We start from the raw sequence: 27,177 nt of genomic DNA, 5'->3' as shown, positions 1-27,177 counted from the left end.
TTTAGATTAAATCTCAGGCAAAACTTCCTAACTGTAAGAACAGTAGGACAATGGATCAGATGCCTCCGGAGGTTGTGGAAGCTACTTCGCTGGAGATTTTCAAAAGGAGGCTGGATTGCCATCTGTCTTCAATGGTTTAGATGCACCAAATCCTGCATCTTGGATGAGGGTTAGACTAGATCAGTGTTTTTCAAAGTTTGGGTCATGGCATGTAAGGCACTGGGTCACCTTGCTCAGCACCCAGGGACTCTGGTGGCTCTGGTTAGCACTGCTGACTGGGATGTTAAAAGTCCTGTTGGTGGTACTGCCCAGCTAAGGCAGACTAGTGCCTACCTGTTCTGACACCGCGCTGCACCGTGGAAGTGGTAATGGGAGCTGCGTGGAGAGGGAGTGGTGCCTGCAGGTGAGAGCCACGCGGAGCCGCTTGCACACCTCTGCCTAGGAGCCGGACCTGCTGCTGGCTGCTTCCAGGGCACAGCGCAGTCCGTGGTGCTAGGACAGGCAGGAAGTCTGCCTCTGCGCCACGGCTGCGCCGCTGACCGGGAGCCACCGGAGGTAAGCCCAGGCCCCAATTCCCAGCCCTGAGCCTCCCCAAACCCAGAACCCCTTCCTGCACCCCAAACCCCTCATCCCCAGCCCTGAGCCCCCCCAATCCAGAGCACTGTCCTGCAGCCCAAACCCCTCATCCCTGGCCTCACCCCAGAGCCTGCACCCCTTGTCCCAGCCGTGAGCCCCCCAAACCCAGAGCCCCAACCCCCTCCCACACCCCAACCCCCTGTCACAGTACTGAGCCCCCCATCTCAGCCCTGAGCCCCCCTGCACACCAAACCCCTCATCCCTGGCCCCACCCCAGAGCTTGCACCCAGAGCCCTGACCCCTTGCCCCAGCCCAGAGCCCCCTCCCACACCCTGAACCCCTCATTCCTGGCCCCACCCCGCAGCCCTCACCCCTGCACCACAACCTTCTGCCCCAGCCCTGAGCCCTCCCCAAACCCCTCATCCCCAGCTTCTTTGGGTTGTGGGCATCAACAGTTTTCTTCAACTGTGTCCCCAGAAAAAAAGTTGGAAAACCACTGGACTAGCTGACCCTTGTGGTCCCTTCTAACCCTATGATTCTATGAACGAGTGGGCTGAATTAAGGTTGCACAGACAACCTTCATGCTGCCATGTCCTAATTTCTGAGGGCTGGGTTTTGCAATATCATTTTGTGTGTGGGTGGTTGGGGGGCGTGTTTAAAAAGCAAACTGAAAAAAACAAATATCCTTATGTGGAACCATATTGACTCCAATGTGGGTCACCAGCAGAGTTGGAACCTTTAGATCCAGAGCACAAACCTCTGCCACTTGGGCTAAATGAGTAATTTATAGCACTGATAGGTTATCTTCTGTGTAGGCCAGCCAGCAGAGAGGAGGGGATGAGGCATGCACTTTGCCAGGGGGGTTCACAGCTATTTGCTGACAGCATAGGAGTGTTGAGACTAGGGCAGGGGTTCTCAAACTTGGGCTCGGGCCCCTCAGGGGGTCACAAGGTTATTACATGGGGGGTTGTGAGCTCTCAGCCTCCACCCCAAACCCCGCTTTGCATCCAGCATTTATAATGGTGCTAAATATATTTTAAAAGTGTTTTTAATTCATAAGGGGGGGGGGGTTGCATTCAGAGGCTTGCTGTGTGAAAGAGGTCACCAGGACAAAAGTTTGAGAACCCCTGGACTAGGGAATGTTGTGTTCCATTCCAGGCTATGGAGGAGAGTGTTCTCTAGTGGTTACAGACCCTTCAGCCCTTGGCCCCTCCAGTTTTTACCAGTCTCACCTCCCTCACATTCCCCTCTTGGCTCCTTGACCTAGTTCCCCTTCCCAACTCTTTTTGATTCCTCATCCCAGTCTCCCTACTTGCCCTTCCCCAAGCCCAGCTCCTTGCCACTCAAGCAATTCCCTCATTCTTCCCCTTGCTGCCTGGGCTCCAGTAATGGGAGTTGTGGCATTATACCCATGTATTCTTCATAGTGATATTGTTATGATATGATTATGGCATAACTATATGATGTATTTTATGCAAGATAAGGCATATGAGATATCATTGGAAAGGTTATAATTTACTGAATATGATTGTCCTATTTGTATGCATGTCTCTTTTCCTAACTTCAGACATAAAAAATATTGTCTATACATCTATTACAAATGTGATTACACCTGGAGAATGCCCACTAGGCAGACTGCAATCAGTCTAGATGGCTGGTTTTGAAGGGCCATTAGGGAAAACAATAGGTCTTAGAAGATGCTAATCTCCCACCGGGAAGCCTTCCTGGGGATGCTGCAAACAGCCTCTGAGTTATGGCTGCAGTGACATGTGACCAAGTTGGCTGGTACTGGACTCCATGATAATACGGGGGGTGGGAATCAAACTGGGAGACACAGGATTCCCGCCATATGCAAAAACTATTTAAGGCAGGGGAGTGACATCATTGTGGTTCGTTCTTCATTGACTCCCTGCCTAAGAAAAAGGACTGCTGGAAACACCTGAGAACAAAAAGACTGGACTGCGGGGAAGGGCTGAGCCCAGGTGAGAGTGTTGTCTGTCTTGTGAAAGAAATATCTGGAGTTTTAAGCTGCAAGCAATGCAGCTTGTCTTCAAGAATCTCTGCAATCTGCCTAAAAAAACATTTAGGGTGAGAATTTGTTACTTATAACCAGTTTCTTTAGTATATTTGTTTTATTTGCTAGGTAATCTGCTTTGATCTGTTTGCTATCCCTTATTATCACTTAAAATCTGTCCTTTGTAGTTAATAAACTTGTTTTTGTTTTGTCTAAAACCAGTGTGTGTTGAAATCATATGTTGGGGCAGAAAGCTGTGTATATTCCCCTCCACATTGAGGGAGAGGGTGAATTTCATGAGCTTATGCTGTACAGTTCTCTATGCAGTTCAAGACAGTATAATTTTGGGTTTACACTCCAGAGGGGATGTGAACTTGAATACTGGGCAGTTCCTTAGCTGAGCCTTCCCATGCAGAGCTGATCTCAGCATCTGTGTGTGTAGCTGCAGCTGGGTGTGTCCCTACCTGTATGTGTGCTGGTAAAGTGCAGTCTGAAGCCTGGGGGAAGGCTGGACTGGCTTGCCGCAGCAATACAGCAAATAGCAGCAATACAGGTTGGTGGGTCAGGCGGCGTCAATGGTACCCCAGTTCCAGGCAGCATCCCGAAGGGGAGGGGGGACCCATCACAGGAGTATTGTGAGCACTTGAGAGACAAGTCTCCCTACTCTCAGTTCTTCTGCTTGGTGCTGCAGCAGTCGCTGGCCGGTGAAAAGAGCAGTTGCAAGAAAAGTCCTGCTTGGTTCCTGCAACCTCGGGGTGGAGTACTCTGAGTCAATGGGATGGTGCATGTGAAATGTGGTCAGACCATAGGAGCTGTGTGGGGACAGAGCATATACTTTTCAGTACAGATGGAATCTTTGTAGAACTTCAGGCCAAACTCTCAAGTCTCTAATGAGCATGTGCAAACTGAGATTTTTTTTTTTTTCAGAGGCTCTGAACGTGGACAAATTTGAACAGATTTTCAGTAAGATTGCAAAAAGCACATCCTAGAAATTTGGCAAGGGTGTTGCCATAGTACAAGTCCATGATCCCAAGCATGGGAGTGCTAAAGCTTCTTAACAGTACCGTTGTAAGAATTTTTTAACATGGGAAAAACAATATATTTTTCTCTGGTTTTGTTTTTGGAAGTGGTTGAACCATTGTCTGAAATCTTCCTCCTTCCATCTCCTCACAAAAAAAATTGTGGACAGCCAGCATGGTAAATTTCAGCCCAAACAATTAACTTTGGCAAAGTTATAAGCAACTGAAAACAGAATCTTAAAATGGAAAGTGTTGATCAACCTCAGCTTTACTGTGCCGCATATCATTATTTGTATTGCAGTACTGCCTAGAGGACTCCAGCTGAGATTGGCGCCCCATTTTGATGGGCATGATACACACAGTGAGAGACAGTGGTTGCCCCAAAGAGCTTACATTCCAAATAGACAGGACAGACCAAGGATGCTGTTGAGGCTAGAATTAACAAGGTGAAGTTCAGAGAAGATTTTTCTGTTAATTGTGCATAGTGGCATTCACAATTTGGTGAGAATTGGAGATGGTCGTTTTAAATTTTATCTGCGTGATGATTTAGAATCACTTGATGCTTCTGTATAACGTGGCTTGGCAGAACTCAATTTTATTTTATTTTTAATAATTTCAACAGGTAATCTCAGTGTTTTATTTTTAAGCATTTTTTCAATTTTTATCAATTTAAATTTTCACCGTTGTGCAAAATTATGGGTGTGGGTGTGTGTCAGACAATGGGAGGGGGTCTGACAATGAATCTCAATAGATATTGAGATTCAAAAACCTAAAGCTTCATAATTGCTAAAACACAAATTGTCAACATCACATGTCAAAATATACAGAGTAAATATCTTTAAATCAAAGTCTAGTTCTCAAGCAGCATTTTTCTTACTTTGTCTGTCCATAAATTTCAATTATTATTGGTGGAAATAGGTTTTCATTGTTTTTTGTGTATACAGTGATACTTACTGATAAAAACCTAATCCTTCCAAGCCTATGTATAAGAGTTTGCTTTTTAAATGGAGCTTCTAATTTACTCTTTAACTCCCAACTGTAGGTAAAAGGCATGTGTTCAAACTTACCAAACCTTTCAGTTTGCCTCTAGAGCTCAGGTGTATGCGGATGCTGGAAAAACTCTGGGTATTTGTACATAAATGAGAAAATCAAGTGCCAAGTTGACCTAGTACAAAGGAATAGGTCAGTAACTGAGGCACAGCTAATTTGGAGTTATGCTTGTCTGCATTGTCTGTTTAGCATGCAAGCTATTTGGAGCAGGAACTCCCTTTCATTATGTTTATGTACAATGCTACTGAGGCATAAAAGACAGGTGTAAGTTAAAATAGCACTTCAGCTACACCCATCCCTTTACCTTAAGTTTTGCATATGTTTTTTTAAAAAGAAAAAGCAGGTGGAGTTGTGGGGGTTTTGTTCTTAACTGCACATGGTAAGAAAAATAATTCTTCTTGAAAGAATGTTAGCAGTTATGTTGCATACGTACAACTCTTGTCTGCATATGGACAAATCATCAGGAACTTAATCCCTTGGAGTCTTTGTAAGTAATTTTTGTTTTGTTAATGTAGTTTGCCCCACAGGCTCAGAGCCTGATCTGTAGCTGCTCTCTGCATAGCATTCCTCTGACTTCATGGGGAATTCTGCCTACAAAGAGTCTGCAGAGTCAGGCTTTTAGGTCTCGTTGTAATTTGTCTTGTTGCCTGAACTGCAGTTGTTCTCCCCATGCCCCTCTCCAGTTTTCTGGGTGACCAGTAGCACTAGACAACCTTATCGTGTGAATCATTAAGGCAGGTCTATTCATATGGGCAGCTGTCTGAGCTACATGCTGATGCTTCTTGCTGCCCTGTTGGATATTTTTTTCTTCTAATATCCAACTTTAAGTGGCAGCCGGAAAGCAATAAAAATCCATTTTAATGAAAACTAGAAGTCTAGCCTGCAACAAAAGACTAAAATGCTATCCTTTTTTAATGTACTGCAATAGAGGTGAAGGAGTATGTACAGTCTTTGTGTCTCTTACATCCCAGTGTGCAAAAAAGAAGATAATCTTGGGTGAGTGTCTTCCATGATCTGCTCAGGTAGACTGACTTGATGGAGGGTGAAGTCATGCCTGATTTTATTAGATGTCGTCAATGCGCTACGTGCTGTACAGAGCACGAAATAAAACCTGGTCCCTGATCCAAAAAGCTCGCATTCTAAGTGTGGTGTCTGAACAATATTATCTCCATGAACCAGGTTACAGAAGACTCTGATTCCAAATCCCTGCATGCTCATTATTTCTTTATTGTATTAACATTTGTTTTGGTGGTTTAACAATCTGTGGAAGAAGTTTGCATAAGGAAGGAATAGTCATTTAGTTCAATAGTTCTTACAATCTGCTGCATGCCCTGGACTAGAGGTTCACAACTTTTCTTATTGCACACAGCATTCCAGATCTACCAGCTGCCTGCGTACCCCTACCCCTCTCATCGCTGGTGTGTGTGTGTATGTTCTTCTTAACGTTGTCTTTAGCCATCTGTCCATATTTCACTGTTACCTACAGATATAGTTAGAATGTGACATATACAAAACCCCTCTTTCCTCCTCCTCCCTCCCGCTCTCCCCCCAAGTTCTGAGCTCAGTTAGACTGGACAGTTGTTGGGCAACTGAACCCATGCTGTACAGTGTTTGGAGGTGAGGGCTCTGTACATCAGTGTCTGTGTGTACCTGTTCTCATTGGTACATCTTGAAGTAAATACCATATTTTATATAACAAATTCCCACAGAGTTTTAAAGCTTTGTCTGAGTAGCCTATTATGAAAATGCAATAAATAATAAATAAGTGACCGTTACATATTTTCTCCCACGCACCCTCCAGAGACATCTCTCATACGCCCAGGGGTACGCGTACCACAGTTTGGGAGCCCCTGCCCTAGACTATAACTGAAGTCCCTTTTTACCAACCTTGCATGATTGGGTCCAGGGAGAAAGAAGGTATTCCAGGTATATGCTGCAGCGTGGAAGAATGCAGCTTGAAAACAAGAGTGGGATGAATTAGGCAAACTTATCTCAGCAGCCTCTAATAGAGTGACCAGATAGCAAGTGTGAAAAATGGGGGCGGGGGGGGATAGGCACCTATATAAGAAAAAGCCCCAAATATAGGGACTGCCCCTATACAATCAGGGCATCTGGTCACCATAGCCTCCAAACAGCCTGATTTTTAAGTTCCACTAAGGCCTCTTTTTCCAGACAGAGAGGTGTGTAAAGGGGCCTTAGGGCTACTGAGAGTCAGGCCTCTTGGTTCATAAAGTTTTGTGTGATGCATGACACCAATATAAATGTTCGTTATGGGAGGCAAAAACTAATGCCTGGGTTCTCAGCCTGGGGTGTGAGAGTCCGCTAAATGGGTCCAGGGTGTGGGGTTTGTGAGCACCTTCCTGTTCTTTAGCCAGGTGGCTGAGTCGTCGCCAAAATAAAGGAGAGGGTGCATAAACTTTTTTTTCTGTTGTGATATGGGTCATCTCAGGAAAAAGATAGAGAACCACATGCAATGGAACAACACTTTTCCTATTACCAAGAACTCTCTCTTCTTCCCCGACACCCTCCCTTGTATTTCCTTTTGTGTGTAGCTGATCTGCAGAAATTGATATAACCCTGTACATTGCAGAACACTGGGTAGCTGGGCTAGTAAACTCCAAATCCCCATTATTTCCAACTCCCGTTGATCCAGATGTTTTTGCTGTCTCTAAAATGTTTTCCATAAACAAGTTTGTACTATATATCTCTAGGTTGCTTCTATTATCTTTTCTGTTTATCTGGAGAAGGTGGGGGATGGAAATGCCTATACTTTTCAGTATTTTTCTTCATTTTTTCATAAATGCTCTGACCTTTGCTAGTTACAACCCATAACCTTTTATTTTCCCCCACCCACCTTTTATTTTTTTTACAGGCCTCTTCAGATTAGTGAAATTAAACTACACTTCAGTAATGCAGGAGGAGCAACAGCCCGAGGTAAGGTTTGGAATAACCTCTTCCCCAGTAGTGATGATAGAAAGCACTTGACAAGGCCCAGAGTCAGCAAGGTACTTAAGCACATGCCCACTATTACCAGCGCCAAGCATTCAAAAATCATGGGATTGGCTTAAAAATAATTAAACCGTGGGTGGTGGTGGTTTGCTGTCCAGATTTGGGACCCCTAGGGTTTATTTTCAGGCTTTTCTTTGCAACCGGGAGGGGTAGAAGTGTACCCTTTTATTTTTAAGTAAAAGCTGAGATTCTTACCTAATTACCTGACTTCAAGGGCTCATGGTAAAATAGTAGGAGTAACTTCAAGCATGCGAGTAGTCCCGTTGTAGGCACCTTAAGTACCTTGCTGAATTGTGGCCTAGATGCCTTTTTCCACCCTTGAATTCCTTCTGTTTCCCTTCTTCTCTTTCAACTCACTTTCCCATGTTCCTGAAATATTTTGCTATGGAAGACGTGTATGTGTACGTGTGTGTGTAATAATCATAAAATTAAGACACTGTTTCATCTGGCAAATAGTATTTACCCCCACCTCCGATTCACCCTCATTATATTGATAAAGCCATTACAAATGGCAGAATTTAAGGGGGTTTTCTATGCCACATATTTGAAAAATATAATATGAAATATTATTAATGTTTGAATAGAGTTGCTTACTCTGAAAGGCTCAAAGAATGGGTACTCAGAGGCTGAGTGGGTACTTGATTATATTGATGATTGTATCTTGTCTATAAATATTCTTTTACTGCAGAACAGGTATGTGGTGCACTGCCTTGAATTACTTAGATTGGGTACTCCAGAGCTGAAGTCAGAAACAGGTTGGGAGTTTGATTGCTACTGGCTGGGGTTGAGAGCCTTGCTGCATCACAGTCAATGGCAAAAATCCCATTGACTTCACTAGGAGCGGGATTTCACCCCTAGTATTTAACAACTGAGAATTACTGACTAGACTAATGAAACGCCCCAAGGATTTGAGAAGTAAAACTTCCTTGCTAAAAGTAGTGTAAAGCTTTCAAGCATCAGATATGTTTTGTCTGTCCTTACTTTCAATTAAAGTGCCCCCAAAAAGGCACCTCTAGGTAAAAATATGAATTAAATGGGATCTGTGATGGGGTAGATGCTGTTGAAACTGCCATATAAGATGAACTTGCAGTCACCAAATACATAATTTACTGTGGTATGTGTTTGTTGGGTTGTTCATCTTGGTCCAAACTTTCAAACTTGGATGCATAAAGGGTGTAGCTATATTTGTACTGAAGCACCTAAGTTGTCTGTGTTCAGGTTTTTAAATATGGGTTTGGATATTTAAGTACCCAAGTTTGTAATTGTTTTTACCTTGGATGGCAAACATGATAAATGTAAACTGTGCTAGAATTTCTGAAAGCAGAAATATTGTGGTATGAAAGAATAAGGTAGATGTAGTGAAAAGTTTCCTCCTATGAGGCATTGTTACATCTTTTGTAGGAAGAAACTAACAAACTTGAAGGTTTAAAAATAGGAAATGTACATCCTTTGGAAATTACATTGTTTACCAAGTAAATATTGGTAGGTGTTGATTCATTACCGGTGCTTCATTTGAAAGGAACTCTGAATAATTATTGAGCCACATCCAGTCACTGGCTTGAGAATGTGCTGATGAAGAATTCCAGATCCTCCCAACAATTACCAGAAATAATTTGAAATAATGCCCTTGCCTAAACATAGCTCGTAGTTGGGCTTTACTTTGTTTGTAGTATCTTTTGGCATTAATTATATTTCTCTGACTTGATTGGAGATTTGGTCAGTCCCAAAATACTGCAGGCTGAATTACAGGGAGTGCTCCAAGTCTGCATTGTCTGTAGTTGTATGATGTTAAAGCTTATATGTTAACTAGGAATTGAAGGGATTTTGCTAGTCAAAGAGCTGCTTCAGATATCTCAAGTTGTAAAATTTTTGAGGTAAATATTTGGATATCAAGTCGGATAGACCTCAATCCTTCAAAGACTTACATGTGTGCATTTACTTGAACTATTCATGTGTGGGAAGTAGCTTGTGAATAAGTGTTTGCAGGATCAGGCCTTATTTTGTAGTCAGAGTCAGTCAGAGTCTCTCTCTCTCTTTCTCTCATATAACTTAAAATGGCATAATACATAACAGACCCTTTTGAAAGAATGTAGATAGTTTGTGATATCTGATTTGCACTCTTCTTAGACTTCCAGTGGTACACAAGTTAAAAAGCTGTGAAATACGTTTTCCATAAGTAGCAATGCTTTTAGAATCATCTGTGCACAGATGATTCTAAAACACACATGATTCTTCTCTATAATATTTTAGAGAGTAGTCTGCTCGATTAGAATGTTTCATCAGATTGTGTGAGCTCTGTATTAGTTATAAATACTATCTCTTTCAAAAGATTTTAAATGCCTTTTGAATATATTTTTCTGTATCATAAATTTCCAGCTTACAAAAGAGCTGTTGAAAAAATCAGATTTTGCTCTCTGTCACTGTCTAACTAATTTAGTTGTTTAAATATTATACATGGATTAAAACTAACCAGACTAACAAGGAGAGAGGAGTATAAACCATTTCATTATAACTCCCATTGTCCTTTGAATTCTTATTTCATGCAGGCTGCTGCAGATCCAATGTCCTCCTCCGATGCACCGGAAGATGACCAAAAGGAAACTTCAGACGCATCACCAAATATTTGTATGTATTAGTTTGATCAGGAAAAAAGACATGTCATAACTGTAGAATGTAAAGCTAAATGTTTGCACTACTAGCAAGAATGTGGTGACTAGTCTAAAAAGGAGCTAATGACCCTGTGTAAAAAAGGTAGACATGTAAGTGGGGGAATTTCATCATTTCTGCCAAAGCTCTACTGTAAAGGCCAAATCTGAAAACAGCAATGATGAAAAAAGGGCATATTAGTCTAGGGTTTTATCTACTCCCATATTTTAAAACTAAAGTAAATATGTTCTGTTGTTGAGATCATAGTTATACCCAGCTTGTGTTTAAGCCGGGTCCTTCTCTCTAGGCAATACTTGGGTATGTACATATTGGATTCTGTATCATGGCACTACAATGACAGTGATGTTGCACTAGGTCATGAGGACGTTTTGTCATTGTTACTGATGCAATGTTATCGTGTTGCAATGGCCAAAATAAACTTTTTTTATAGACGTGCATATTTTAATAAAATTTGTAGCTGATGCAGATGCATTTAAAATTCTCCTGGACATGAAGATGAAGAAGAGACAGAAAAAGCCTAATCTACCAAGCACTGTGACCGAACTCGTGACTGAGGAAGGGTCTAAGGTGTTCGTGGTTGGTACTGCCCACTTCAGTGACAGCAGCAAAAGAGATGTAGTGAAGGTAAGCATGCAGGTGGAGCCATTCAGTAACATTTTATTATATGCCTGTGTCAGGGTACCTTCCCCACTCTGAACTCTAGGGTAGAGATGTGGGGACCTGCATGAAAACCTCCTAAGCTTACTTTTACCAGCTTAGGTTAAAACTTCCCCAAGGTATAAAACTATTTTACCCTTTGCCCTTGGGCTTCCACTGCCACCACCAAACGTTTATCTGGGTTTATTTTATTAGGAACGTGTTGTTTGGAAACTTCTTTTTCCCCCAAAAATCCTCCCAACCCTTGGACCCCACTTCCTGGGGAAGGTTTGGTAAAAATCCTCACCAATTTCCATAGGTGACCACAGACCCAAACCCTTGGATCTTCAGAACACTGGGAAAAAAAGCATTCAGTTCTTGAAAAGAAGAATTTTAATAGAAGTAACAGTAAAAAAGAAGTAACAATAAAAAGAATCACCTCTGTAAAATCAGGATGGTAAATACCTTACAGGGTAATTAGATTCAAAACATAGAGAATCCCTCTAGGCAAAACCTTAAATTACAAAAAAGACACACAGACAGGAATATCCATTCTATTCAGCACAGCTTAATTTCTGAGCCATTTAAAGAAATCATAATCTAACGCATATCTAGCTACATTACTTACTAAGTTCTAAGACTCCATTCCTGTTCTGTCCCTGGCAAAAGCATCACACAGACAGACCCTTTGTTTTTCCCTCCCCCCAGCTTTTGAAAGTATCTTGTCTCCTCATTGGTCATTTTGGTCAGGTGCCAGCGAGGTTATCCTAGCTTCTTAACCCTTTACAGGTGAGAGGATTTTTCCTCTGGCCAGGAGGGCTTTTAAATGTGTTTACCCTTCCCTTTATATTTATGACATCCTGGAAAGTTAACAAGAAACTAACTTGTTTTCATAATAATTAGAATTTTGCTATAGTGTCAGGGCATTTCGGGGTTAGGGTAGCAGAATATAACTGCATGATTCAGCCATGACTTTGCAACTAACATGCATGGTAGTGTATAGGATTGGGTAGCATCCCTTTAAGTAGCTTCTAATAGACATCCCTGTCTTCTATTGCAGAAGCCACTAGATCCTAACAGAGCAACAGTGTATTTATGTAGCTAGGCCTTGTATTTTTGTATACCGTCCCTCAAATCAGTTATTTGGAACCCAACTGTGTCTGTGTTTTTTTCCTCATATTCTTAAAGTTGTGTAGAGAGCAAAGACGTCACAGCTCTAATCTTGTGCAAAGTGCCACGAGTGCTGTTGTATTCATACATGGTTGAGACCTTGGTTTTACATCTCCTCCAAAGTATGGCACACTTTATAGTACCTGGGTCAATGATTCAATACTGCTGTGGAAGGGTAATTAATCACCATATCACAAGTACGTGGCTGAACTGAGAATAGAATCTAAGTCTCTTGACTCAGCCCTGTGCTTTCCTAGACTCCTTCCCTAAGGTTAGCTTGTTGGGTCTACAGGATTATGGTACGAAGTTGTAAGCCATAGTGTATAAACAATAATTTGATTAAAGTGAACTGCTAGCAAGTCCCAAATGTTATCAGTAATTGGCATAAAAGCACCTAATTGTATATTTTTAGGCCAGATGCAGGTATAGTACAGGTAGCTGGCTTCAGGGCTTGCATTCTCTCCTATTGATAATTTAATGATAGTCATTCCAGGAAACTGTAACACTTTTGTGATGCTAACACATGATCATATGTTATCGCATAGTCATTTGGGATCATGCTGAGAATGGAAGCTGGAAGGAACTTTTAATTGCTCTACGTGCTAGGACTGTGGGAAGTGGAACAGGCCTGTAAAAACTGGGATTGTTTCTCAAACTTTGGGGCAGAAATAACTGAATCAGGACAGGTCTGAAGAGCTAGCAGAGCTCCATGTCCCATGCAAACTTTGCAATATAGATTGGCCCCGCCGCCCTGCTTGGCACTGGAAGCTGAGCAGGAGGAAATCTGTGCTAGAATCAGTCCCTCCAGCACTTTGGGCTCTTCATTTAGTCCTTGCTGATGGAAAGGCCTGTCCCAACTAGGTTTGTGATGCAGAAGGTCATAAAGTACCGTTTAAAATGAACTTTGCTAACATGCAGGGAATATGTTAAAATCAGATTTTTTTCCAGCGCAATTGTTACTCCATGTTCCTGTCCCCAGATGGTTGGCAGGTGCTAAAAGCACGTGATAACTCAGAGCAATATCAATGGCCTGAAGCAGTTTATTTTTCATTGCCGTGTTAATTGAAAATGATTTTTTGGAATGGATTCCTATTAAGCCCCATACCTTACAAATAGCTCTCATAAAAAAATCAATATTTGCTGCAGTAGCTCTCCATCTTGTCCACGTTTATGTAAATAAATTCATCTTTTTCAGACAATACAGGAGGTGCAGCCCGATGTGGTTGTGGTTGAGCTCTGCCAATACAGAGTTTCTATGTTAAAGATGGATGAAAAGACATTGCTAAAGGAAGCCAAAGAAATCAATCTGGAGAAACTTCAGCAAGCCATAAAGCAGGTATGATTACCTTAGTGAAAATTAAATCTATCTGTGCTAAAAGGTAGTTCAGCAAACGGAAACATGGCTGCTACCAACTTCTACCACGCCTACTAGCACTTCAGCCCTAGTGTGAGCATAGCTGCAATGGTCAGGGCTTGTCTATGTGGGGAAATAGCCTGGAATAGCTGTTATGGAATAGGTACTCTGCACTAGCTCCCCATATGGGCACTCTTGAAGTGGATTAAGCTAAACTGCACAAAAGCACTGTTAGGGCTACAGTTCATGCTCCCCTAACCCGAAGTGTGGGGCTGTGTAGGCATAGCCTTAGTGCTAAATAAGAGTGTCTACATGGGGAGCTAGTGCAGAATAGCTATTGCGCTTTCAATTCACAACCTAGCTTATTTTGTATTAACTTCACTGTGTAGACAAACCCTCAGAGTTAAGGTTGTTTGTTAAGCCTTGGTTTCGGCAATTCCTGGCTTTTCAGTGCTTACCGCCTTGATTCTATAGTTGGATTTGTACAAGGAGCCCCTTTGATGTCAGCAGGGCTCTGCCTGGGTTTCACCATATGGAGCCTGTTGCAGGACTGGAGATTAACTTTGCAACCTTAATGTTCTTTTGACACTATTTTCTGGAATTTTAGCCAGACATCTTGTATATCTGTGTGTTCTGGGTATATAGTTTCTGAGTGGTAGATTTGGTTGCTTTTCCCCTTCATTATTAATTCCATTCTACATCATGTTAGTATTTGCTATTTGTGTTATATCATGGATGGGTTGTCAGTGGATTACGTTCAGGTCCTATCCAACTGGCTGGTTGTTAATGTGTGAGTGTGTATGCAAATATAAATTCAGCCCTTTTTTATCTTTATCAAACAGTGAATTGTATTTGTGTTTAATGAAGTAAAAATTACTCAGTGGGGCAACAAATAAAAGTTGATTAAATGGTATATTTATCATAACTTGAACAGACTACAAGCATTGGGTCACCAATCAATGGTGTCTTAAATAATCAAGTTAAAAGGACAGGTTCATAATCTACTGCAGATATTTTGATTTTATCCTGAACCTTCGGCATAAGTAGGTAGTATTGACATCAGTGGGACTGCTTGTGAGTTGGTATTTACAGGCTTGGTCCCAAAACAAGAACACTTGTTGCCAATCTGAAATCACATGTGAATAAGAAGTTAGTAATTTTCTGTGTGTGTATGGTCTCTTTCTGACTCCTGTTGCTAGAGCAATAACTAGTCCTTCCTGTTTTGTATTTATGTAGTCTCAAAGACCAGGATATTGCAACATATTTAAATGTTACATTTTTTTGTAAGGTTTTCTTTAAGCAATGACTAAAATTACACAGCCTCTGTGCAATCAAGGGATCATCATCAAAGTTTCTAAACAATTAAAATAGGAACAAAATATTACTCTTTGCTTATTATATCTAAATATGAATGCAGTAGTTTTTTGCCTTGCAACTTTGTTAGAGGAAAAGACCAATGAAAATCTTATAGAAAACTAATTTTAAATCATTGTTGGACCTTTTATATTTTTTCCTAAATAGGAGACTTATGAAAGCTCATGATGGCAGCTCTGTAGTGTCGTGTAGTCAGCAATTCCTGCCAGGACTTGGGATGACTCTCCTTTTGTGCCACTAGGGGCAGTGCGAGTAACACGATATTGGACCTTGTTCACTTTAAATTATTATAATTCTTGTGCTGTTCTTTGAATGACCATTTCAAAATATAAGGTCAATAAATAAAGTTGCCTGTGGATGAGGGTCCTTTGTATATGTAGAAACACTGTGCATCTTACCAATTCCCAATAGTAATCAAGCCTGCCTTGGTTGGATATTTTCAAAGACACCCAAGTCCCACTGACTCTCAATAAGAGCTCGCCCCCTAACTGTCATCTGTGCTTTTGATGGTTTCCCACCTACTCTACAGCATAACTGGCTGTTCTCAGCAACCTGCTCCCTGTTTGTGACAGCATGATGTGTTAGAGCAGTGTGAAACGCCCCGGATTAGTTAGCAGGGATTTTTGAGGCCTCTTTTCCAGTTTCAGTTCTTGTTGGTTCACATCCTGAGTTTTGATTTGCAGTGGAGACGCAAAATACAAAGCAAAGCTCAACCTAAACAGCAGAACTTTGCCTTGATTTCAGTCAAAGAGTCAAAGCCACCCAGTCATCATCCCAGGGTTCTTTAGCAATCAGTGACTGACAGGGAGTGCTGTACTGGGGAGAAGGGAGGGTTTCTGAAAAGTGGGCAGTTCGGGACTCTTGGAAAAGAGCAAATTCCAAACTGCTAAACCCTATAACCAAGAGCTACCTCGCCTCTCATCCTGATTTCTCCCTCCCTCTCTCCTCCCTCCCACCCCACACCTTATGGCTGAAATGACCCACCCTCCCTTATGCCAGGTGCCCATTTGCTTCCTCAAGCTAGAAATTGGCCACAGGGAGGTGGCTGGGGAGGTGGTGTTGTGAGGCCAGGCCAGGTCACCGGGAACTACCAAGTGAAGTGCACCAGGAGTGAGAAGTCATCAGGCCAGCAAGGAGAGTGGGAGGGAAGAGGGCGGGTGGTGAAAACGAGTGTTCGTTCATAGAACGCATGGGACAAATGCGTCCACAAATTCAGGAGAGATCCCCAGCAAAATAAGAGGTTTTTTAATTTTTTTTAACTAAAGCGGCTGAGGCTGGATTCCTGCTGAGATCACTTGCTGCGGTTTGCTTCTTTAGGACAGATGTAATTAATTCTCGCTTGTGTTCTGGGTTTTCTTTTTGAACAGTGATGGAAACACTCCATCCTGCTTTGTAGCAGAAGGACATAACTGCAGTGTATTTCAGTCAATCATGTTCTTAATCTGCCCAAAACGCAGTGCCTGTCCTATTTGCTCAGACTCAAGAAAATAATAGGTGATAGCAGCACAAGTCCAGACAAAGAGATTTAAAGTCTTAAATGAAAATGCACAAACAATTATGTGAGTAAAATGCTGCTGAGAGATTACTCAAATATAGCCTAAGGATGGGGGCTTGTATTTATTGTCTAGTTTATCCTCAAGTACATCCGGTTTGTTTGTTTGGTTTTTTTTTTGGTTTTTTATTCTCTTGCTGGGGACCTCTCCTGAATTTGTGGAAGCATTTGTCCTTTGTTCTGTGAATGAACACTCATTTTCACTACCCTTCCTCCCTTATTCTGCAGCCCCAGGTCGAGTTTAAAGTTGTCTTCCCTTCACGGAAACTGGCAGTGCTACAGTTGCCAGCCCCCTAAGTTGCATCCCTTCTTATGCCCACAGAGTGGATCAAGCTCAGGGTTTTTATTTAAGATCTCATCTGCAAGTCCATGAACAGGAAACTACCTGGTGCTCAGCTTATCTAGATTAGAAAGAGGAAGGTCTGATTGGACTCAGCCAGAGTTCAGCGCTGTTTGAAGAATCTAGCTGTTTCATGGTTAGATTGCTAGATGTAGCCCACTCCACTATCCCTCTAGCAGGACAAATGCAGAGCAAATATGGTCATGTTCTGTGTTACTTGTATTCGGAGGAGAATGCAGTGTTTGTTCTAATTCATTCAATTACAAATGTGTGGTATGAGCTACTCTTACAGTTCACATGGACAGATGCTTTCTTCTCACCTTGGGCAGGGGGGGCTGAAACAAGACTGATTTATTTAATTATTTATTTGATTACACACCAGATTGTTTGCTCAAAGAGCATTTTTAAGGATGATCCCGCATATAAATGATGAAAGCTGAAATAATGAGAATGGTGTTCAGCCCTAAATCAGCTCCAGAGGACGGCTACAATGTTTCTTCATCAGAATGGTTGATGGTTCTCAGTGATTGTCAATGGCACAATGTCTGCGTGTACTTCCCAATAATCCATACAGTTTGATACTTCCTGTTTAATAGTTTTTTCCCTTTTCTGGTAGAATGGAGTTATGTCAGGACTGATGCAAATGCTTCTGCTGAAGGTCTCTGCTCACATCACAGAACAGCTGGGAATGGCCCCAGGAGGGGAATTCAGGGAGGCTTTCAAAGAGGTAGGGGCTGGAAGTTGGTTGTTTCTAAGGTAAAAATATTGGTCTCTTGTACCTCAGTCAAACTAAATAAAGGCACTTGTTTGGCTAGAGTGCTCTTTTCTGATCCCTGCCTTATACATGGTGAGGCCAGAGAACTAAAGATCTTTTCCTTAAAGGTGAACTACAAAGAAGAAGGGAAAATGGTGGTGTCTGCTCCTTTCTGATGTGTATATAAAGATGGTTCCATAAAGACTTTACAAAAAAATTTGGCTTTTTTTTTTTAACGGCTTTTGTCTTCTCCCTAGAAATAGTGATATTCAGTTCTTACATCTCTGTTTTTGCTGGGGGATAATGAAATCACAGTAGGACTCCAGCTGAGAGAGAGGGGTTGCTAAACATTTCACACACAGCTTTTCTCCCAGTTTTGGCACTGGTCCTTCAACGAACTCCTTGCGGGTGGAACCCTGTTCCAATGCCTTTGTCTGGAGTCAAAAGGATTTGCATGGGTATTGCAAACACACCCACCTGTCTGACTAGACCTCTCCTCCCCTTCCAGCTGAGGGCGAGAGAGCTGCAGCTCAGGTTCATTATGTCCTGATGGCAATGTTGTCCTTCTAGTTCTCCAGATCAGCATTTCCCCAACTGCATTGGAACTCTCTATGGGGGAAGTGGGGACAGGGGACCAGAGACTTTGAATTAACAAAATGTACTACTTTTGCAATGAGCAAAAACGTAATTAATTGAATTAAATATATGAAGTGGTGGCTGTTAAAATCAACATTTGCCAACAGTTCCCACAGTTTTCCCTATATTTAGGTTAACATGTTATGTAAAATGTTATCTCACATAGCACTGTGTGGTGACTGTTGGGGGAATACTGATTTTTTTTTTTTTTAAAAGCTGTGTCTTTCCTATCCCTCGTGTGAAAGGGAGGTGGTGTGTGAGCAGGCTGGCCAGCACTGTCTGTCTGGTGATCCAGAAGCTGAACATACACATAATGGGTGAGAGAGGAAACGCTACTTCTTAAACTGGCAGTTGAACCACATGGGGAACACGGCAGCATGAACACAGATGAGGACAGCCTCAGAATTCAGCTGTCTCCCTAAGAATAAGAGATGGATTCTGCTACACTTGTGTCTGTGAAAATCTGCTGCTCCGCTCCCCAGCACCATTTATTTCCCTTTATTGTCAGTAGCAGGAAGAACCAGCCACCCTATGAACACCACCTACAAGATAAGAATGTAGCCAGTCCTGTGGAGGGGTAAATCTCCCCTAAACTGGCTGAGACAAGATGTCTCTTCATGAGCCTGGTGTGTTTTGAAACTTGTTATAAATAGAAAAGGAGTACTTGTGGCACCTTAGAGACTAACAAATTTATTTGAGCATAAGCTTTCGTGAGCTACAGCTCACTTCATCAGATGCATGTAGCTCACGAAAGCTTATGCTCAAATAAATTTGTTAGTCTCTAAGGTGCCACAAGTACTCCTTTTCTTTTTGCGAATACAGACTAACAGCTGCTACTCTGAAACCTGTTGTTATAAATAGAGTTTCTAGTGGGGCCACAATCATTAGGAGAGTCTAATAGGGTTGTGACAGGGGCAAGTTTGGGAATCCCTAGTTCAGAGGATCCTCCAGCCAAAACTGGGGGGATCCAAGATGTCTTATCTCTAATATAAAAAGACAGACTGAAAAAAGTCTTTGCAGCTCTCTAAATAGTAGTAATAAGGGAAAGGGCACATACACAATCTTTGTTTGGTTTGCAGTTCACCTTTAAGCCCAGGACAGAAACTTGTGTGATAACATGAACATGCTACAAGGATTTCATGGTGCTCCTGCAGCTTAACAATGCCAGGAAAACTGCTTTTTAGCTATATGCTATAATTCATGGGGAAATACAGTCTGAGTCCTAGGTAGAAGGACTTTGAAAGGAGTGAACTGGATGTATTAGGAAACTAAGCAGAGACCTGCTCCACTCAGTGTCTCTTGACATTTCAGTTTTACTGCATGGATCTTTAAATGCTGAATTGTTTTGATGCAGTCAAATTGAGTGAATAGTGCCATTTACTGCAGAGCTTTCGTTCAGTAATTAGTAAGTAATACAGTTACACTGATCATGCTATGTCTGGGCTGTGCTATGAGGCACAAAGCTGAATACTAATCTGATGGGACCTGTGTGTGTCCAGTCCTTTTTTGGAATGGAATGGAGGGGGGAAAAGTAGCAAGAAGGTTGTGTAGTAATATACTAACTGGTCCTGACCCATATTGTTCTACCAAATACTCTGCAGTGTCAGAACCCTTGTCAGCCCATCAGGCATTAAATTTAATAATGCTGCTAACTTGATGTCTCCTTTTTTCTGAAAGTCCATTATCAATTGAAGGAGAAAAGTAGAATCCTGCCAGTAGACTTATTTCTGTATTTTGTAAACACATTTGGTTTGATTCCTCACTGCCTGCCCCTTATGTAGTCATTTACACCTATGCAAAGTGAAAATACTGTGGTATCAAATCAGCATGGTAGCATTTTACAACCGCTTTGTACAGGTGTTGATGACTACACAAAATGCAAGGCAGTGGGGTATTCTGCCCATTGTCTTTGGAACTCCTAATGGATTATAGAATCATAGAATATCAGGGTTGGAAGAGACCTCAGGAGGTCATTTAGTCCAACCCCCTGCTCAAAGCAGGACCAATCCCCAATTTTTGCCCCAGATCCCTAAATGGCCCCTCAAGGATTGAACTCTCAACCCTGGGTTTAGCAGGCTAATGCTCAAACCACTGAGCTATCCCTCCACCCTCCAAGTACTATTGTAAATCTAGTTTTGTACAGGCTGTAATATAAAAATTATTTTTTTAAATAAGAGGAAAGAGGGTGTCAGCAGGTATGCTGATGTTAGTCTCTGCATTCACAATAATCTCAAGGAAATTTAATGTCATAATTTGAAAAATATTTTCCAGTTTTTTTCTATAATCCAGTGTGTGTTTAAGTGGAACAAAACTGACCAAATCTGTTTTATACAATGCTTGCATATCTGCATGGAACTGAATTCATAAATACTAGGATTATTGCAGTCCTTTGGTGGATAGTTGTTAGTGGGACACATTTTTTCAGCCTAGCCTTAACTCTTGTTGCACTTATAGTTTTGTGGGAACTAGTAAGTAGTAATTATAGGCATAAAATTGTGCCCAAAGTTGTTTGCAGATATAACTACGGTAATCTGGATGACTGAGTTCCTGAGCTTGCAGACACAATCAGGTACCTGATTTCCAAAATACTTTACTTGTGCTTGCAACCTATAGGTGGAAAACAGAGCCGGACCTTGTAAATCTATCCCAAATCTCTGAGCATATGGTGATGTCACTTTAAAGTAAAATTTTAGCCCTTTTTAATGCTTATCTTTTGTGGCCTCAATTTAGACATATTTACCTGAATCATCTAGTAAATTTAAAGGCTCAAGAAATCACTTGATAAAACACTAGGGAGTGAAATCCTTGTCCCTTTGAAGTCAATAGCATCAGGATTTTGTGCTGGGAAGTTACCTCTGGAATGTTAATAAACCCCAATGTATTAATCCAAAAAGGCTAAATGGGACTGAGTTCAGTCATTTGCCCAGGTGACTATGGTCCCAATCCTGTCACACTGCAGGATCAGGCCCTTGATGTGATCTATCTTATTGATCATATGAAAGACACTTTTGTCCCAAATAAGTTCCCGTACTATATAGAGAGTCTGGTTCCTTTAAATATTTGTGAAGTAAACCTTCGTATCTTTGCTTCATTTGGTTTAATGTTCCTCTCCCTCATTTGCCATTTGTCATGCTGCCAGCCATGGACTGGTTCTTTTGTGGTATCCGGCTTAAGATGTTATTTCTTGCTCAGCAGAAGCTGGGCAGAAATATGTTCATACCAATTGAGAAAGTAGTACCCATACCAACTCTCAAACCTCTTCTAAAATGATACTGATCTGAATCTTCACTGACAGAACAAAGTATTTTGAAATCATGTTTGGAAGGACCTTTTTGAGAGGCGGAGAAAGAGGTTTGCGTAAGGGTCCACCTAACATGAAATTCATGTGTTCTAGACAGGGCTTTAAAAGATCTGTGGCTTCACGTAGCTCTGACTCAAAGATCTGTTATAGCAAAATCTTTTCTCACCAGGGCAAGCCATGTAGTGTCTAGTATCCCACTTCCACCAGCCTTAGGCTTTCTGCCTCTCACTCCATATTGTGTGATGGATCCAGGATATTACAGATCCTCTGAAAGCAAAATTTAAAATAATTAAAATCATTTTTGCTTTTGACCTTATCCAGATCTGAATCCAAGTCTCGATCCCAATCCTATCAAATGCAGTCATGTGCAAAAAGCTTTTTTCTGCCTAGCCAAAAAGCTGATGACTTATTCGGTATGGTACAAAAGAAGATAGAGAGGGTCAGTGTGCTGTTTGATATGAATAGAGCCCTGGGTTTTTATTGTAATAACTGTTGCATTTCATGGAAGAAGTATTCCTTTGAGATATTACATTGAAAATGAAAATGTTATTTGCCTACAAAATATAAAATTTTTCTTTGAGTGCTAGTCCCTCTTTGTCTCCCAATGGGTGCACATGCACGCCATGCACCTGAGTCTGGAAATTTTAACTAGCAGTGTGTATGTGCACAGTAAATCTCCTCATGCTCTTGACCAAGCATAAGAGGCAATATGGGCTGACGCCTCTCCAGTTCCTTCTTATTGCCTCATGGCCTGAGTCAGCTTCTTATTCCCAGCTGCCTACTACTCTGATGACACCCTCCCCTTTGGGCTAGCAACAGCACCCAGAGTGTTTACAAAGGTTTTTTCTGTGGTGGCAGCCTAAATGAGACAGCAGTTACAATTTCCCATATCTGGGTGATTGGCACTCCTGCTAGGAGGTCAAGATGGTGATGGAGTATCTGCTCCAACTTCTAGCAGCCCTTCATTGGAGCCACGCTGGATTCTGTTTCTGTGAGAGTTTTCCTTCCAATAGAAAGACTTCAGTTAATGAGCAGCCTGATAACATGGATTACTTACAGACCAAGAAATGTGGTCAGAATGTGCCTTTCATTTTTAGGCCACATGGCTTCACTTCGGTGACACCATTTGCCAGCCTTCATCTACAATGTCTACAGGCCTGGCTCTGGTCAGTCTATTCACCAGACAAAGGTCACATCAACTCCAAGTGACCATTCCAGCCAGAGTCATTGGCTCCCTCACCTGGGTGGTGGAACCTGGAGAGAGTGAGAGTGGGCTTTGCCTCCAATGCTTCCACCCCCAGAGCCACCAGCATAACGGGAGCTTCCCTTCCGAGTTGGGGTGCTCACCTGAACAACTCCACTGCACAAGGTACCTGGACTCCATGGGAGGCCAGACTGCACATCCATTGTATTAGAATGGAGAGCAGTCCACTTGGCTTGCGGATCCTTTCTCCGGCTTATGCATTTGCTCCATATCCAAGTGATGTCAGACAGCATCACTGTGGTCCTTCACATAAACAGGGCGGAGCAGGATCTCTTCCTCTTTGACTAAAAGCAAGCCATGTACCTCCCAGGTGGTCAGAACTTTTTAGCAGACAACCTGAGCAGGCACTTCACAGTGGACCTCGAGTAGGAGAGTCATGACTCTGTCCTGAAGAAAATATTTACTCAGTGGGGTACACCTCAATGGGATCTTTTTGTTCTCCAAGCAAACGGAAAACTTCCCCTGTACCGTTTCAGAGGAACTATGAGCCATAGCTTCTAGCATGGTGATCTCCTGTTGTCATGGACAAACAATCCCATTCCCCGGCTACTGCAAGTCCTGAGAAAGATCTGTCATGACAGGGCCAGAGTCATTCTCCTACCACCCAATTGGCCCAGACAGTTTTCGTTCCCAGAGCTCCTGAAAATATCAACCTTCCCCCTGGTCCAGGACCTGCCCCTTCCCAGACCTCCTAATTCAGGAGGGGGGGCAGCATCAAATACCCCAATCTGGACCCATTCCATCTCACATTCTGGTGTTTGGATGGGCATCAGGAGTAGAACGCTCCTGTTCGGCACCTGTTCAGGCTATCCTTAGCCAGAGTAGGAAGGATTCAGCTAGGATCTGTTATCTAGCTAAATAGAGACATTTCTCTAGTTGTGTGGAGCATAATCCGCCTTCTCCAGGCATTGCAGATATTCCGGCTGTTTTAGATTATCTCCTGTATCTAAAAAACTCGGGCCTTTCCATTAGCTCACTGTGAGTCCATCTCACAGTGACTGATTAGTGCCTGCCTGCCTCCCTCCCTCTGTCTTCACCCCCCTAACTGCAGTAAGATTCAGGAGGGGCCTAGTCAGGACCTTTCCACCAGTGGTCAAACCTACACCTCAATGGGACCTCCAACCTCCTCCTGTCAACACACCCCAGACCACCGTTTGAACCCTTCGTGACATGTGTCATGTCCCACCTGTCTATGAAAGTTTCATTTTTTGTTGCAAGCGCTTCAGCCAGGAGGGTGAGTGAGTTGGGAGCAATCATGGCAGACTCTCTTTAAACAGTTTTTCACAGGGAAAAGGCATCTCTTTGCCTCCATCCTAAGTTCCTCCCCAAGGTTATTTCTGAATTCCATGTAAACCAAAGTATCCATTTTTACCTGTCCTTTTTTTTTTTTTCCAAAACCCCATGCTTCTGCCAAAGAGACACGACTTCATTGACATCAGATGTGCCCTGGTGTTCTACTTGCAAAGGACCAAGCCTATCAGAAAATCACCAAGACTTTTTCTCGCCAAAGGAGAAAGATTGTGAGGTCAAGCAATATCCTCTGTGAGAATCTCTAACTGGGTTTCTGGGTGCATCATTGAACGCTACAGGTTAGCACACATACCTCCTCCTGATGGAGTCAGGGCACACTCCACAAGGGCAAACGCCACCTCTACAGCATCCATACAAGACATTCCAATACTAGATATATGCAGACCGGCCACCTGGAGCTCCTTCCATACGTTCTCTATGCATTGGGTGCTAGTTCAGGCCAGATGCAGCAGTGAGAATTGCAGTACTGCAAGCATCTTCCTCACACCCTGCTCATATCTGAGCACTGCTTGTCAATCACCCATGTGCAGAATACATGGGACTAGCACTCGAAGAAGCAATGAAGGTTACATACCTGTAACTGGCTGTTCTTTGAGATCTGTGGTCCTGATCTGTATTCCACTACCCATCTTCTGTCCCCTCTGCTTTGGATCCTGCTGGATTTGAGGTAAGAAGAGGAACAGGAGGGGCATCAGCCTGCACTGCTTCTTGTGCTCTTGGTCGGGAGAATGAGGAGATCCACTATACATGTGTGGGCCAATGGACACTGCTTGTCAGAATTTCTGGACTCTGGCACGCATGCATACCCATGTGTGGAATACAGATAGGGACCACACATCTCAAAGAACTTCCAGTCACCTGTAAGTAACCTCCATTTACCTGATATGTAAGTGTGATGATATTTGCCCTTGTTTCCTTAGTGTTCTTTAGAACATGTAGGTTAGTGTAACTAGTAATGGTGTCCTAACAATCTGCTAACAGCTAATGTGTGCCTTCTCTTGCAGGCTGGTAAAGTACCTTTCTGTAAGTTTCATCTTGGGGACAGACCTATCCCTGTTACGTTTAAGAGAGCCATCGCTGCACTTTCTTTCTGGCAAAAAGTCAAGCTTGCCTGGGGCCTCTGCTTCTTATCTGACCCAATCAGGTATGAGTAAGTGTTTTTAGCTTTATTTGAAAGGTAGATTGTAAGTAACCGATCCTGCAGTTTGCTGAGCATCCTCAGTTTCACTTCAGTGGGAGATGAAAGTCCTCAGCAATCTGTCGGAGATGATTGGGCTCAAAATCAGCCTAGAGGAAGAATTATCAGCAAGTTCTTATTCCTGTCCAGCCTCCCTGCACCCTTTGGTAGAAGAAGGGATTGTGACAGGGACAAAGTGGAGCTCTACTGTGTCAATTCACAGCTGTTTTATGGTCCCTTAGGGACCATAGCGTGCTGTCATATTTCAGCTTGAGAACTGAGATACGATTACCAGCTCTCTATGCAAGGAGGTCTTGGCACAGAAGAGACTATGGACTGTAACCTTTAAATGTCTGACTGTTCTGTTCATTAATATCACCCTTTATAAAGGGTCTTTGTTAGCTTTCCAGGAAGTGTTACAATAATGCAATGGTTCCCATTCCCGTTGTTCTGTCTGTGGATTTTTTCCTTCCAAAAAAAATAGGTGGGGCCAAATAATTCTGCAAAAGCAGCATTAATTTGCATGGCTGAGGAGTGCATTCCTAGATGCCCTTGCAATTTACTTGTGCTCCCAGCAGATGTATAAAGAGTGGTAGTGGGTTTGCAGGGGATTGGGTGAGGAGGATATATGCGAAAATCCATTGGACCATTCTGTCTGACCCATAGCACCTGTCCAGTGCTCTTGTGACTGGAACCATGAACAGCTTAGAGGAAACTACATGGGTTTTTAGGGACCTAGAACTGAACCAAGACGGTTTCACCTTCTGTCTCCCATCCTTGCTTTAATTTAGGTTTCATTTATTGCTGTTTCCATTTATGCATATATTGCCAAATCCAGTTTTGGAGCCAGTGTCTGACTCTTTCTTTTGACTTGTTAACTAGCAGCTGATCTACAAAATATGGGGGTAACTAATATGCTTCATTGTCAGCCTGTGACATGAATTTTGCTCTTATTTTAAGAAAATTTTCATTGACTGAAAGGTGGATTTCTGTGCAACTCCTCTCTGCATTTTCCTCCCAGGAAGACATTGATCATTAAATAAGAACAGGCAAATTTTGTTGATTATTATGTGTATGGGAAATGTCCCTACACAGGTGAGCTTACAATCTAAGTTTGTGTGTGACAACAACTGATGGTAACAATATAGAGGGTAAGAGGGAGGTAAGGAAAGACAGCGGTAACGTTTTAAGATCATGATGACTCAGTTCTGGTACACTCATATCCTGATGGTTATGTGAAGGGTTTTTAAATAAATATCTACATTTAGTCCAAACAAGCTGGAATGATCTCCTTAAGATACTCTGTAGAAAATGCACAGTACACTTCTGCTTTTGGTTGTCCTTGGCTCCTGTGGCAATGTCCCCAGTCCCAGAACGTTTCATGACTCAGCTATATGGAAAGTAAGCAAATAAAACACATTTTGGTGTCTTCATTACTTTTATTTACATAAACGTTTATTTTCATGTTTCTTTTAACTATCGCCCGCGCTACAACTCTAGAAACAAACCCAAGGCTCAGAACTCCCAGAAATACTACAGTACTACGTGGTAAATGAGCTGAATTTGCTCTGCAGCTTCTTACTCATCCTCATTCCTCACTCCCACTCAGGGGATTGCCAGCTCAGAACTTTTTTCCTCAGATCTTCAGCGGGGGTGTCCGACTTTAATAGGAACATACAGAATTCTTCCCGTTTCCTCCAATTCATGGCTTTGAGGGTACACCTTTGGAGGTGTCCTTCTGTTCCTCTCCCTGTGCATGCTCTCAAATGCTCTGTGTTGTGGTGACTGATCTTGCTGCTTCAGGACTGCTTGACAAGCCCCAGGAGGAGCACTGTAAATAATGCTCCTTAACTGGGCAGTGGTGATAGCGCCTTCCCTCAAAGCCTTGGCACGTTGTCAGGTGTGCGGCCAATTTATGTATTTGTTTAGCTTCCCATGAGTAAGGCGTAATGACTGACTTCTATTGAATAGCT

The 27,177-nt window shown here is 42.4% G+C and overlaps 1 protein-coding gene across 2 annotated transcripts in view; it reads left to right on the top strand.

The window, feature by feature from the left end:
- The window catches only part of TRABD (TraB domain containing), a 49,907-nt gene that overhangs the window by 10,877 nt on the left and 11,853 nt on the right, over positions 1-27,177 (top strand). Inside the window, exons 2-8 of one of the 2 annotated variants that reach the window (XM_073328290.1) lie at positions 7,532-7,593; positions 10,215-10,293; positions 10,793-10,959; positions 13,337-13,477; positions 17,378-17,488; positions 18,368-18,468; positions 25,032-25,171. In XM_073328290.1, coding sequence (XP_073184391.1) covers positions 7,532-7,593; positions 10,215-10,293; positions 10,793-10,959; positions 13,337-13,477; positions 17,378-17,488; positions 18,368-18,468; positions 25,032-25,171 — 801 coding nt within the window. The remainder of the gene's footprint in view (positions 1-7,531; positions 7,594-10,214; positions 10,294-10,792; positions 10,960-13,336; positions 13,478-17,377; positions 17,489-18,367; positions 18,469-25,031; positions 25,172-27,177) is intronic. The other variant, XM_073328291.1, reaches the window with a different exon arrangement.

The sequence above is a fragment of the Lepidochelys kempii genome, chromosome 1 (assembly GCF_965140285.1).
Source record: "Lepidochelys kempii isolate rLepKem1 chromosome 1, rLepKem1.hap1, whole genome shotgun sequence".
Lineage (NCBI taxonomy): Eukaryota > Metazoa > Chordata > Testudines > Cheloniidae > Lepidochelys > Lepidochelys kempii.
Note: the sequence above shows the minus strand (reverse complement) of the source record. Positions and strands in the feature narration are given on the sequence as shown.